This window comes from Callorhinchus milii, unplaced genomic scaffold (genome assembly GCF_018977255.1).
Source record: "Callorhinchus milii isolate IMCB2004 unplaced genomic scaffold, IMCB_Cmil_1.0 Scaffold16, whole genome shotgun sequence".
NCBI classification, from domain to species: domain Eukaryota; kingdom Metazoa; phylum Chordata; class Chondrichthyes; order Chimaeriformes; family Callorhinchidae; genus Callorhinchus; species Callorhinchus milii.
In genome coordinates, this window is record NW_024704757.1 from 16,677,943 (window position 1) to 16,692,625 (window position 14,683).

Consider the following 14,683-nt stretch of genomic DNA (forward strand, 5'->3'; position numbering starts at 1 on the left):
CTTGGTCACTCAATCCACGACTGTTTGTGAGACGCTGCTGTGCGCAATTGACTGTCGAGGTTCGCCCGCAAAATATACATTCAAATATTCTGTGAAGCGCTTTGAGACGTCTCAACAACGTGATTTCTAACAGGTGCTGTATCAAATACAAGGATTATTATTATTAATGAGTTAAAAAAAATATTGGGCGGCTTGTTCTCCTGCCCTGGTCTCCCCAGAGCAGGAACTGTGAGCGTGAAGCAGATCAGAAGTCACACAGCTCTGAGCAACGACTCACTGTTGAGAGCCACCCGCCCACACCAGGAAGTGGTGGGACTTCTCTCTCAGAGGAAGGGGAAGTAAAACGAGGTTTTTTTTACAGTGAAATATTTGCACTTCTGTTCCTCAAGTTGCAACCAACGTTCGTGTTGACTGAACAGAGTCCACGAACTGAGGCACTCGCTAAAAGTTGTGGATCTTCGTAACTAACTGCTGGGTTGGAAGGTGAGTTAATATATAGAAAGATTTTGCACATTCAAATTGGGAAGGAAAAGTTTGGGCAACTTTCTTTTGGGTGTGAGATGATAGAGCAGAACTGGGCGGGAGGGTTAACGTTACAGGACGTCAGTAAAGGTTACTTCACTTTATTGAAAGAGTTTTATTCAGTGAGTGAGTGAGTGAGTGAGTGACAGACAAACAGGTCACCTGGTCAGGGAGGGCAGTGATGTTCAGGACAGTGTCGGGATGCTTTGCTGAAGGTGACCAGATAGAGAGAGAGAGAGAGAGAGGGTCAAATCATCTTCTCTGCTCACTAATTGTGAAAACCTCACAACATCCTCACTGTGGGCGATGGATGGAGAGAGATTTTAATACCTTAGTTAAGAATAAGAGTGAGTCCCTCGACACAATGTTCCTGTAAATTCCTGGTTAATAGTTTTATTTTTAGGGAGTTGCTCGGTGCATTTTTTTTGAAAGCTGTTACCACAACTTTCCCACATTCAGTGAAGTTCCCTGGCTCTCTCTTTCCCAACTCACTGTGGAAAGTTTGGGGATGGGTTGAAGAGAGAGAGAGCTGAGAAAGCAGAAAATCTGGACAGGATTCTGGCTGAGGAACTTCAGATCAATGGACTGCAGTGAGGGTTAGGGAAGTGGCTGGAAAGTATTAGTCAGAGGAGAAGTAAGATGCTGTGAGAGCAATTCTGTTAGACTTTAATAAGCTACTACATCACTTTTTAAAAAATAAACTGCACCTCAGTCTACAGAGAGTCCACAAAGCCCTGTTAATGGAATCTTGTTGTTGTTGTTGTTGTTGTTGTTACTCCTAAGTTATTTCCCCACTGTCAGTCCTGACCAACACCTGAAACGTGTGAAAGTATGATGATAATTGCATTTAGAAGTACTCAATTAATTGTATTTCAGTACAAGTGTTTAAGTGTAGTTACATATCCAGAGGATCAGTGTGTGTGTGTGAGAGAGACGTAATTTTCATGGCAGATAATGATCGATCACCATGTTCGGTGTGACACGATGGAGTAAGTAAGGAAGTGACTGGTATCAGACATTGTCAAATTCCACTCATCTAGAACAGAAAATAAAAAATCATTGAAGAAGAAAACCCACCCACAAGGGTTAGGGTTGTGGACACTACTTTCCTGTGAGTCCAAAGCAAGTTAGGTTAAAATAACTTCAACAACATTTAATGAAAGGTCTTTGATAATGTTACGTCAGAATGCCTCAAAGCACTTCACAGGGAAATGCTGTTAAGTGTAGTGACCGTGTGCGTAAACGCCAACTACTTAACAGACTCCATCTCATTATCTCATTAACAAAGTATTATCTTGGTGAAGTGACTGTCAGACATCGCTATAGATGGTGGTTCTCACTAGATTTGAGAAACAGCTCGATGGTGTAGACAGTGAGGTGATCCTCGCTCACAGCACACAGTCATTACACTTACGGTGAAATCCCGTGAAGCGCTGTGAGATGTCCTCCCGAAGTAAAAGGCACTGTATTATTGTAATTATTACATCTGGGCAGATAGTCTGTAACTTCTTAAATACACAAGAAGCTTCTGAAAACGGAACATCTTTGTAAGTGCAGCAAATGTGTTGGCTAATGGCTTGTTGTTGGCAGGGTTTAAGTGTGTTGTAAGGAAAACTCATTACTGCACTTTACAGTTGTAAGAGTGACTGCACTTTGAGTTTACTTCCCGTTACTGCCGCCTCCCTGCTCTGATTAATTACACACTGCTCAGGCCCTCCGTGTTTGCTTCAGTTCCAGAAGAACAGCGATGTCCTATCACAGCTTCCTGCTCGAGCCCATCAGCTGCCATTCCTGGAACAAAGACCGGACTCGTGAGTACTTGATGCAGATAAGAGATCAGCTGTTATAATAATAATAATCCTGGCATTTGGTATCGCGACTTATCACATCGCTGAGACGTCTCAAAGTACTTCACAAGATATATTGTAAAGTGAATTGACTGTGTATTTTGTAGGCGAAACATAGAAACCAAAATACACAGCGACATCCTACAAACAGCCATGGAATGAGTGACCAATTTGATTTATATTTTGGGTGATTGTTGACCAGGACACGATGAGAGAGAAAATCCCTTCTCTTTTCAAATAGTATCATGGGATCTTTAACATCCATCTGAACAAGCAGATGGGACCTTGGTTTAACGTCTCGTTCAAAGGATTCCAAATGATATAGCATTTTAATTGGATAAGCTTTGATTCAAATGCATGACATGTTCAAATGAACTTCTCTTGTGATCTTGCTACCCAGGTATATTTAAATAATAACAGTTTGGTCACTCAATCCACGACTGTTTGTGGGACGCTGCTGTGCACAATTGGCTGCCGCATTTCACCCACAAAATGTACAATCAATTCACTTTAGAGTATATTCTGTGAAGCGCTTTGAGACGTCTGAGCACCTTGTGTGACGAAACTTTCTTCAGCACACAGAAAAACTGTATGCAGTTCATACAACTGACGAACACTCGAGTTTCTCCCAGTTTCCAGGCCAACGGCCAACAGCCCTTCAGTGACTCACACCCTGGGCTCAGGGTTTATTTGGGAGATTTTACTAAAACTGACGTAACACAACACCTGACATGAATCACCGTGTGGAGCCACTCCTGAATATTACCAGGTTGTGGTTGTTATAAAATAAAGTTCTTTCATCTTCCCCTTTTCTGAACATAAAAAAATTCTACTGCCAGCTGTGCTGAGAAAACATCAGAGAAACAAAAAAACCTTTCTGTGTTTTACCTGCCCGCCCCCTTGTCTCTCGTCTCCAGTTCAGCTTTTGACTTCTCCCTGCGTAGTTCTCGTTGAATATCTGCAGCACTTCAGCCAGGTCTGTCTGTGTGTGTGTGTGTGTGTGTGTGTCTGTGTTCCCCACTCCCCCAAGTCAGTTGGCAGAGGATGCTTATTTGCTTTGCCATGTGTTAGGAGTTAGAAAACTGAGCGACTGTTCAGACAGCGACTCCTGCTAAGTTTTTAGCTCAAACTGGAATCTCTTGCACTTTCACAGAAACTAATCCAGAACTCACAATAACAATAAAAATAATCTTTGCACTTCATATTGCGCCTGATCACGTCTTCGAGAGTTTCAAAGCACTTCACAGAACATACTGTGAAGTGAATTGACTATATTTTGTGGATGAAACATGGCAGCCAATTGCACACAGCAGTGTCCCAGAAACAGTCATGAATTGAGTGACCAGATTATTTTTGAAGGGATTATTACCCCCGGAAAAGCAATCTGCCAATCGACTAACAAGCGGGTTCCTACTTACTGCACTGGAGGTAAACAGGTGTGTGGAGCTTAAAAAAACACAAGTGAGTTTTCAGTTAAATTTACAGGCAATCTCTTCCCTCTCTCTCTATTTCTTCAAAGCTATTTAACAAGAGCACTTGTCTGACGATCTACTGCTACGCCCACCTGCTCCCTCCCTTAATTAAATTAAATGGTGCTGCTATCAGGGCTGAGGTCAGGGAGTTGGGATGTGAGCAATTCCTGTGGGTCTGGAGCTGCCAATCACTCTGAGCCACAAATGCTCAGTTCATGGCATCTACAATTACACAGTCACTACACTTCACAATAAAATCCTGTGAAGCGCTTTGAGAGGCAGAGCAGGACGGAGATAGGCAATGAGGGGTACAGTCCTGGTTGTCACTGCGGTGAACCTGTGACTATTGTGAACTCTTTCAGCTGTTCTATCTAGCGTCACATCAGGGGAACATGAGATCAACAGCAATGAAATCTAAGGATTTGTGGCTGATTATACCTGACAAAGTCCTTTAGATCTCGTTACAGCTGAGCTGAGGGCAGACCAGCCTACACTGAGCTCTGCCGCAGATCATTTGCTTTGCAGTACCTCACAATAGCCCTCCACACTGTAACCCTCAACCCCCAGACTGTACCCCCCAACCTCCCCACACAGTACCCTCACTCCCCACACAGTACTCCCCCACCCCCCCACACTTTACCCCCCAACCCTGTACCCCACCACCCCCCCACACGGTATCCCCCAACCTCCCCACACAGTACCCCGCACACACAGTCACTCCTTCCCCCCACATACAATAACCCCTTCCCCCCCACACAGTAACTCTCACCCCCATACTAGTAACCCTCACCCCCACAGACAGTACACCCCCCATCCCCCCACACGCGTAACCCCTTCTCCAGGGCAAATCCTTTACTGTTTCTACTTCTCAAATATCAATCGCTCTTTCTCTCTCTCTCTCTTTCATGAATCCCTCAATTGATGCTGATCTGTGGCTTTTTGAGGCTGTGCATTCCATACCCTTATCTCTCCAAGCAAAGGAAGTCACCACTGGTGGTGGTCAAGGAGCCCAGGCGGGGGGGGGTGTTCAGGGGAGATGGGGCAGCGAGCCTGGCGAGGGTGGGGAGGGGAGGAGATGGTGAGGCCAACCCAGGAAACAAGCTCTGGGACAGCTTCTGTAAAGCAGGAAATAACATCATTGTTGGAGCTCATGGCTGGGTTTGGGGGGGAGGGGGTGATGGGGAGTTTATTCCCCTGCCCCCTTTTTCAGTTCACTCTGTATTGTTGGGGGAGCACTGAGCGTGTGGGAATGCGTGGAGATCAGTGGAATGCACAGTTGGGGGGAGTGGGGGGAAGCTGGTTAAAACCTTATGTGGATAAAAAGCTGCAGTGACTGAGAGGCTGAGAGGGGAACCTTCAGCTAAACCACAGAAATGCTGACACAGGGGGTGGAGATTGTGGTTGACTGGCCTAATGCACAGGAAGTTACAGAGACAATCCACTCGCTGGGCTGCACAGGACACGTTCTTACTAACAGTTGTACCAGTAAAGCTATTTACTACACAGGAAACATTAAACCTCCTTGATCTGCAAATTCCTACTTCTAGACCATAAACCTGATGGTCTTTTCTCTGCTGCCGGCCTTGCCATTCAGGTGGACATCTCTCTATCCTGCCTTATATTGTCATTGATTTCAAGATCCTTGCACTCGCCTACAAATTACTTCATGCTCTGGCACCTCCCTACCTCTCCAGTGAGCTCGCACCCCACTCCTCAACCCGTTCCCCCTTCGCTCGGCTGGCTCGAGCCTGTGTTTTCCCTTAACCCTGTGCTCCATCATCGGCGGCCGTGCCTTCAGCCAATAAGCTCCAAATCTCTGGAATTCCCTGTTTCAGTCTCTCCACCTCCCCTCTCTTTACCCCTCCTCAGATCACACCGGATGATTTTCCTGTTTGACCTGCAGTCATGTCCCTGAACAAACAAATACAGGAACTGATTTTAATAGGTCACAAGCCGATCGGATCAAAGATTGTCTTTTGGGGCCCATTTGGAATTTCTTGCCTCCAGATTTCAGTGGTACAATGAAGATATTGAGTCTCAAATGCCCTGGTAACCTTTGTCCATTCAGAACACCCACCCCTTTGAGCTCCCCACTGTAACACCAAACTGTTGGTATATAAGCCTAGCATCCTGGCCTCGACCACCCTTCCTGGAAACCTGTTCTAGTCAGTGATTTCATTGCCACATTGGTGTCTGCCAATACTGTGCTCTGAATTCCACTGGGCGTCAGCAATATTGGACATCCACAGGCAGCGATTGAGCAAGAATCTTTAGCAATAAGTGGCCACAATTACTTTCAATCCATTAGTTTCTTTGGTCGTCGCTGGGCGTTTTGCAGTTTGATCCTTGCACTAAGGTTCCTGTTCCTCTCTCAGAGGGAAGAGTGACGGTCATTCCCTTATATGGCAATAACCGGCTGAATCCTCAGTTCTGCTCCCCGAGACGCACTGTGGCTGATTCCAGCTATTGTACAATCTCTGTCTCTGCAGCGTCGTCGCATTGGCAGAGAAGGACCTGAAGACCTGCTGATCATAGCCGGTAGATGTTTGTAAAGGAAAAAGTGGTTGATGAGTAACCCAGAGGGAGTGATATTTGCTGTTAATATTTGGACAAAGGTTACCAAAGGCTTTTGAGGCTCATTGTTTTTGGTGAATGCTGTAGGCCCGAAATTCCACCTAGTCTTAGCCTGTACGACCATTTCGCCCACAAAATATACAGTCCATTCACTTTCCAATATATTCTGTGAAGCGCTTTGAGGCATCTCAAAAACGTGATAAGGTGCTATATCAAATGCAAAGATTAAATATATACATATATATACATATATAGCTTTAAAATTAAAGATGGAACACCAGCCCAGGATTTCCCATCATTCTTTTCCATCTTAAATTCTTAACACACAGTTGTCCTTCAGGCTAAGACCAGTTGGAATTTCAGGCGTGTAGAGATCAGTGATAAACCAGAAACTGTTGACAGACCACAGCTCAGCCCTCACCACAAAGCTCAAGCTTTGACACGGTAATGAGAAATGCTTCTCCACCTCTCATCAGGAAATAGCAACAGATGCAACAGCCACCCACTCACACACTCACACACTCACTCTGACTCACACACCCACTCACACACTCACACACTCACTCTGACTCGCACACCCACTCACACACTCACACACTCACTCTGACTCGCACACCCACTCACACACTCACTCTGACTCACACACCCACTCACACTCTCACACACTCACTCTGACTCACACACCCACTCACACACTCACACACTCACTCTGACTCACACACCCACTCACACACCCACTCACACACTCACTCTCACCCACTCACACTCATACACTCACACTCTCACTCACACACCCACTCACCCACTCACTCACACACCCACTGACACACTTACTCTCGCTCACACCCACTCACACACTCATTCACACTCACACACCCACTCACACTCACATACTCACTCACACTCACACACTTACTCTCACTCACACCCACTCACTCACACGCCCACTCACACACCTGCTCACACACCCATTCACACACTCACTTTCACTCACACCCACTCACACTCACATTCTCACTCACACCCACACATTCTCACACACACCCACTCACACACACCTACTCTCACTCACACACTCACTCTCACTCACTCATACACTCACTCACATCCACACACACTCACTTACACTCTCACTTACACTCACACACTCATTCACATTCACTCACTCATGCACACACTCACTCACACTCACACACTCACTCTCACTCTCACTCACACACGCACTAACACTCACTCACACCTACTCACACACTCACTTTCACTCACACCCATTCACACTCACTCTCACTCACATTCACACACTCACTCTCACCCACTCACACTCATACACTCACACACAGCCACTCTCACTTACACTGATGCACACACATACATTCACTCACACACTCACGCACACACACACCTGCTCACACACTCATTTGGTCTGACTCAAGAAGGCCCTTTGTGGGCCCCCCACCCACCCCCATCATGTTTTTTAAATGATTCCCAGTGTCCCGGCCTCGACCACCTTTCCTGGCTACCTGTTCCAGCTGTTGATTACTTTCTGTGTAAAGAAAAGGTTTTCCTGGTGGATGTCCTGAAATTGCCCTTTACACTGCGCTATAGCAAATGCAAGGATTATTATTATTATATTACAAAGTCACCTTCAATCTAAGTTACAAATAAGTGTTTGACTTTTAGGCTCACAATAAATGGATGTTGAACCAATCAGGTTCAAGCCTCTTGGCCAAATTAAAGCAACTTGAGATCAGTGGAAGGAGAGATGAGCCTTTTTTGTTTTTTCTATATTTAGTGTTCAGTAAAGAGCAGCCGCTCTGTGAGTCAGATTTCCTCCCCGGCCCCCAGCCAGAAACTACACTCACAGGAAGCTTATTTGGCTCAAAATTCGGAAGAGATGTTAAAAAGGCCATCTGCTCGTCTGAACTTTGTACAACTTGCACAGCATTCGCGAACCGATCAAACAGTCTCGTATAAAAGGATTGGTTCACATGGTCCAAATGGGATATCTGTTGAAGGAGAGAGGGTTGTATTGTGTTTGTCCCAATGTTATGGTCAGTTCTGGTGCAAAATAAGGTCCATTTTTGGAGCAGATGCAAGTTGTGTTGAGCGCGGGTAATATATAATAATATAATAATATATAACAAATATATATTATATAGAGCGTAGGGGGAAGGGGGAGCAGGAGAGCAGGGTTAGGGTGATGGAACATTCCATCCTTCTATAAGTGATCAACCATCAGTCAATGTGATCAACAACGACATATTACATTTACACAGTGCTTTCAGGTCAAGAGGACATCTCAAGGCGCTGGAATCGCACCATCAGAGGCAGCTGCCCCCACAGGTGCTGAGGTGTATTTGCTCCACCTTCCACGGCTACTTGTGTGAAGTCGCTGCACGTGAATTGGCTGCTGCGTTTGCCTGCAAATTGTACAGTCGCTACACTTTAAATCCAGTGAAGCACTTTGAGAAGTCTCAGCGACATGATCAGGCGCTGTATTCCTTGTCTACCGTTATACACAAGATTTATTCTTAGCAATGGTTGCCTCCTGTTACTGAATTCCTCTGTGACCCAGAGGCTGAGCTGTTGGCTGATTGTGTCCTCTGTCCTCAGAGATTGCGTTGTGTCCCAACAACCACGAGGTCCACGTTTACAAGAAAGATGGCGCCAAGTGGAGCAAAACTCACGTGCTGAAGGAGCACAATGGACAGGTGACAGGTGAGGTTTGTCTCTGTCCCATGTACAGTCTATAAAACCCACATACAACACACGGGACACACGGCCACACGTTTGCATGAAGTCCACAAGATACGCAGTCACTTCATCGTACTGCACAATCCCGCCAATAAGAGAGACTATTCCTGCTGGGGGCCGAATCCAGAACAAGGCCATTTAGGAGTGAAATCAAGAAGCAGTTTTTCACACAAGGAGTAGTGGAAAACTGGAACTTTCTCCACCCAAAGGCTGTGGATTATGGCTGAATCCATTCACATTTTCAAGACTGAGGTGGATAGATGTTTGTTAGGTTAGGGGATAGAGGGATACGGGGCAAAGTTGGGTAACTGGAGGTGAGGTAGATCAGCCATGATCTTGTAGAATTGTGGAACAGGCTCGAGGGGCTGAATGACTACCTCCTGTTCTTATGAAGTGCTTTGAGGTGTCCTCTCGGCATGAAAGGCGCTGCTGTGTCGAGTGTGGAAGTGACCACAACCCCAGCCTGTGTTCCCTTGTGATTCAGGCATTGACTGGGCTCCTGAGAGCAACCGCATTGTGACCTGTGGGACGGACAGGAACGCCTACGTGTGGACACTGAAGGGGAACGTCTGGAAGCCGACCCTCGTCATCCTGAGGATCAACCGGGCAGCTCGGTGCGTCAAGTGGTCACCGAAGGAGAACAAGTTTGCGGTGGGCAGTGGCTCCAGGCTGATCTCCATCTGCTATTTCGAGCAGGACAATGACTGGTGGGTTTCCAGCGCCATACAAGTGTAATTTGTTATTGTTGTTTCCAGGGCTTTCAGTGTTAATGCAGTCCTGTAGCGCAGTGGTTAGAGCGAAAGGACCCGGGTTCAATTCCCGGTCAGGGCGAAACCTTAGGAAAGTTTCCTTACTCCACACACTTGCCTCTGTTTACCAGCAGTAAGTAGGAACCTGGATGTTAGTCAATTGGTGGATCACTTTTCGGGGATAATAACCCCTTTAAAACAAAATAACAATTCGGTCACTCATTGCCCGGGGACATTGTGGGACGTCGCTGGGCACAATTGGCTGCCGCATTTCGCCCACAAAACACAGTCACTAAACTTTACAGTAGATGCTATGAAGCAAATGTAATTTTGTTGTTGTTGTTGAAGTGCTTTGATACGTCTTGACCACAGGCTAAGGCTTCGTCATGTTACAGGTGGGTTTGCAAACACATCAAGAAACCGATCCGCTCCACAGTCCTCAACCTGGACTGGCATCCAAACAATGTCCTCCTAGCCGCAGGCTCCTGTGACTTCAAGTGCAGGTAAATGGCGCGGTAACTGTGCACGTGTGCGAACACTGTCACCATCAGAGGGTGTGCAAACACTCACTGTTATTAGGCCAGTGGTAAGAAGTTGCTGTTGGTTGGTGACCCAGCCTCCAAACTAAGAGTGAATTTAGGAATTTTCCACAATTCTGGACCATCTGAAGTTTTAAGATGAACCATTGTGACAGGGTAAAGACAAGGGGGTGTTCAGTGTCTCTGGTACAGAGAGGAGCTCGTTCCGGGGGTGGGTGGGGGGGGCGACAGATCCGAGATTATTGTAATCGGCTTTGATCCAGCATCTCACCCACAAGATACGCAGTCACTACACTTTACGGTATATTCTATGAAGCTTTGAGACGCCTCAATGAGGTGATTAGATGCTGTATCAAATGCAGGGATTATTGTTACTGACGTTGCTTTCTGTGGCCAGGATTTTCTCCGCTTACATCAAGGAGGTGGAGGAGAAGCCTTCGCCCACCCCCTGGGGCTCCAAGATGCCATTCGGGGAGCTGCTGCTGGAGTCCGGTGGTGCCGGGGGCTGGGTCCACGCCGTCTGCTTCTCTGACAGCGGTAACCGAGTGGCCTGGGTCAGTCACGACAGCACCCTGTGCATCGCTGAGGCCGGCAAGAAGCCAACGTGAGTCAATAACAGCAGCGACTCTCCTTTATACACAGAGAGCTACCGAGTCCTGTCGTGTAGTGGTTAGAGCCCTCGCCTCACAAGCGAGAGGACCTGGGTTCAATTCCCATGCGGAGCGAAACCTTACGCAAGTTTCCTTACTCCACACGCCTCTCTTTACCTCGCAGTGAGCAGTGTTAATCGATTGGCGGATTCTTTCTGGGGCTAATCATCCCTCTAAAGAAAATTCAATACACGACTGTTTGTGGGTACAATTGGCTACAGCGTTTCACCCACAAAATACTCAGTCACTGCACTTTACAATATATTATGTGAAGTGATTTGAGACGTCTCAATGATGTGATAAGGCGCGCTATCAAAGGCAAGGACTATTATTATAGGCCATTCTTGCGGCTCGGAGAGTTCATTAAACCCTGAGTATCTTGGACACTCTTGTACATCTGGAAACTTGTCTGGACAGTTGCATATGTCCTGCAGCTCAGTGGTTAGAGCACTCGCTTTGCAAGCGAGAGACCTGAGTTCAATTCCAGGCAGAGGGCGAAACCTTGGGCAAGTTTCCTTACTCCACACAGAGCCTAATAATAATCCCTCCAAAACCAAAAACAATAATAAATTGGTCATTTTCAATCTACGACTGTTTGTGGGACATTGCTGTGCGCAATTGGCTGCCGCGTTCGCCCACAAATATACAGTCAATTCACTTTACAGTGTGTTCTGTGAAGCGCTTTGGGACGTCCTCCCGACGTGAAAAGCGCTATATCAAATGCAAGGATTATTATTATTATGTAGCCACAAGCACCTCTACACCGATATAATGGGGATTCTGCCCCTGACAACACCTGCTGAGTTTGTTCCGTTTAAATCCTGTGTTAGTAACGCTGTGTTTGCCTTTCTCTCATAGCATCGCCTGCCTGCACTCCCAGTCCCTGCCTCTCCTGGCGCTCACCTTCATCACTGAGAACAGTCTGGTGGCTGCGGTAAGTCTCTCTCTCAGTGGCAATGCCCCCATCATCATCATCTTTATTATTATTATTGTTATTATTAAACCACCAGCATTTGTTACATAGAACATTAAAGGTCCCATCTGCCTGTTCGGATGGATATTAAAGATCCCAAGATAATATTCAAAAAGAGAAGGGAGTTTCTCTCTTTCTCCCGGTGTCCTGGCCAACAATCCCCAAAATAAAACTGGTTGTTCACATCATGGCTCTTTGTTAGACATTTCTGTGTCAATTAAGCTGCTATGTTCACCTACAAATATACAGTCACTGCACTTTAAATACTGTGAAGCACTTTGAGATGTTTTTACATTATACGATACTGTATCAGATGCAAGGATTTTATTAATATTATTAATAAATTATTATTATTATTGAATATTATTCTAATCTTTTTCTGTTTGTTTCCTCAGGGACATGACTGTTACCCAGCACTGTTCACTTACGATGCTGTCAAGGACACGGTGACCTTCTCTGCCAAGTTGGACATTCCCAACCAGAGTGAGCAGCGAGGAGTCTCCGCTCGGGACAAGTTCAAGAACCTGGATAAGATGGGCTCCACTGAAGTGAACTCCACGTTGACAACTCTGCACAAGAACAGCATCAGGTACACAGCGCGGCCACGAGGGGCCTCTGCAATAACACAGATCACCTGAAGCAGAGATGCTGTGATCCCATCCACTAATGGGAGCTGTAAAAGCAGCCGATTCTGATCTGTACGGATTCTTTCTGGATTACCGGTGTCAGGGTGAGCAGGCTCAGCGATTCCTAGCACATCGCAGCACAAAACAGGCCCTTCCATGCTCTGTAAAGAAGTTCATTCTAACCTCCCGTTTAATTCCTTTTATGTCGCCGACAAAACATAGTCAGTTCACTTTACAATATATCCTGTGAAGTGCATTGAGACGTCTCAACGATTATTCTTATAACCTGGTTGCTAAGTTCACGGGGAGGAAAAGACTTAATATTGGGACAGTGAGGGCTGTTACATATATATATATATAAAAGCACATAAACCCAAAGATTTCAGTGCAGATTCCAACAGTCAGAATGCAAACTACAAGATTTTAATTTTTGAGTGAGTTAATTTGGGAGGATTGCGATGAATTATGGCAAATATTTATAGATGTCTGAAAGAAGAATTTAAACGTGTGTTTGTTTTTACAGCCAAATCTCCATTCTTGAAGGTGGAAAGAAAAGTTGCTCGAAGTTTTGTACCACTGGGCTGGACGGAGGAATGGGAATCTGGGACCTTAAGGTAACACTGGCTCTTAAAGCTTCTGTGGAGAGCAATTCATTTATCCATTTTAGCTGAAGGCTAAAATGTGAAATCATCGCATCAGGGATAACTGCACTGAGGTCATCTCATTAGACAGCCTTTGATCTATGTTCCTATCAATGGCCATTCCACATAGAGTAATACCTCCCTGGCCCAAGCCACAATTGCCTGGCAAAGGGAACAGGCAGGATGTTCCCAAGTACCTTACCTCTGCTCTTGTTAAACCGATTATATCACACAGTCCAGAAATAATACTCTTCTCGGTTTATACCCGATACTGAAGACGTGCCTATTGTAAGTCAAAGAGATCACGTTAAACATTTCATTTCAGTCACTTCTCAGTGGTCGGGGTGGTCCTAAACTGGACAAGTCGTGTGAAACCCACCAGTGCTTCATGTATTGGTGCCTTGTGTGGCTCCCATCCTAACCTGTCTGATATCCTGCTAACGGCAACTCTGTGAGGCTCAGCTGTGATCAGGGAAACACGAATTCACCAAACAAAAACGTAAAGGTTTGGAAGAAAATTATATTATTCTTAAAATCAATAACCTCCAAACCTGATTTGTGCTTTCAGTCCCTGGAAGCCTCGATGAAAGACCTGAAAATCGTTTGAGCTGCCGGACACACCCCTGTATGTCCTGCACCCGCTCTCGCCTGCCTTGAACCATCCTCGCCAGTCTCTGGAACCCAACTCGCTTTAACGCAGCAAGTCTTGAAAGGTTTAAACCAATTTGCTTAACTGGGCCAGTCGCTCTTTGCAGAATAACCTGGTGTAACGTAAGTCATTAAAACTTGGTGTGTGGCTTTGCACAGACATCGCTGTGGGTCCGATCACAGCCATACAGTGCCTCAGCCTCAAGTCCCACTCGCTGTCCTCAGGTGTTTATCATTAATGTTTTGTTGGGGGAAAAAAGGAAACTTTGCAACATGACATTGGGCTGTTTTTTAACGTATTGTTTTCACGCCATTTTGAATCTTTGCTGGTCATAAGATGAAACTGTTGTCGAAATTCCTGGAGTATTAAATTTTTTAAAGGATTCAAAGCCGTTTTTATGAAATGGTCATTTTGTGGCTCAGGAAAGTTTTCCTGTTTGTTGAATGTGATTGTTGGCGCCGCCTTGTGGTTCTAAGCCGAACTACACCTGGCATTTGACTGACTGGAGAACATTGAGCCGGGAATTTGAAAGTGTATCTGTATCTTTTCAATACAGAAGTCAATACAATCCCACACTGACCCTGTCTGGGCAATCAAAACAAATGCGATAATTCCCAGCCGGGGCAAGTTGGCTTACTCCATACATCTCTGTTTACCTCGCAGCAAGTAAGAGATAATAATTCCTTC

General features: G+C 45.8%; 1 protein-coding gene across 1 annotated transcript; it reads left to right on the plus strand.

Annotated features, from left to right (window-relative positions):
- Positions 1-310: 310 nt before the first annotated feature.
- Positions 311-14,384, plus strand: arpc1b (actin related protein 2/3 complex, subunit 1B). Its single transcript, XM_007906132.2, has 10 exons — positions 311-483; positions 2,254-2,333; positions 9,029-9,133; positions 9,654-9,876; positions 10,314-10,421; positions 10,855-11,061; positions 11,966-12,041; positions 12,476-12,669; positions 13,230-13,320; positions 13,916-14,384. Exons 2-10 carry the CDS (start codon positions 2,270-2,272, stop codon positions 13,952-13,954), a joined length of 1,107 nt encoding a protein of 368 aa, XP_007904323.1. The 5' UTR covers positions 311-483; positions 2,254-2,269; the 3' UTR covers positions 13,955-14,384.
- Positions 14,385-14,683: the final 299 nt, after the last annotated feature.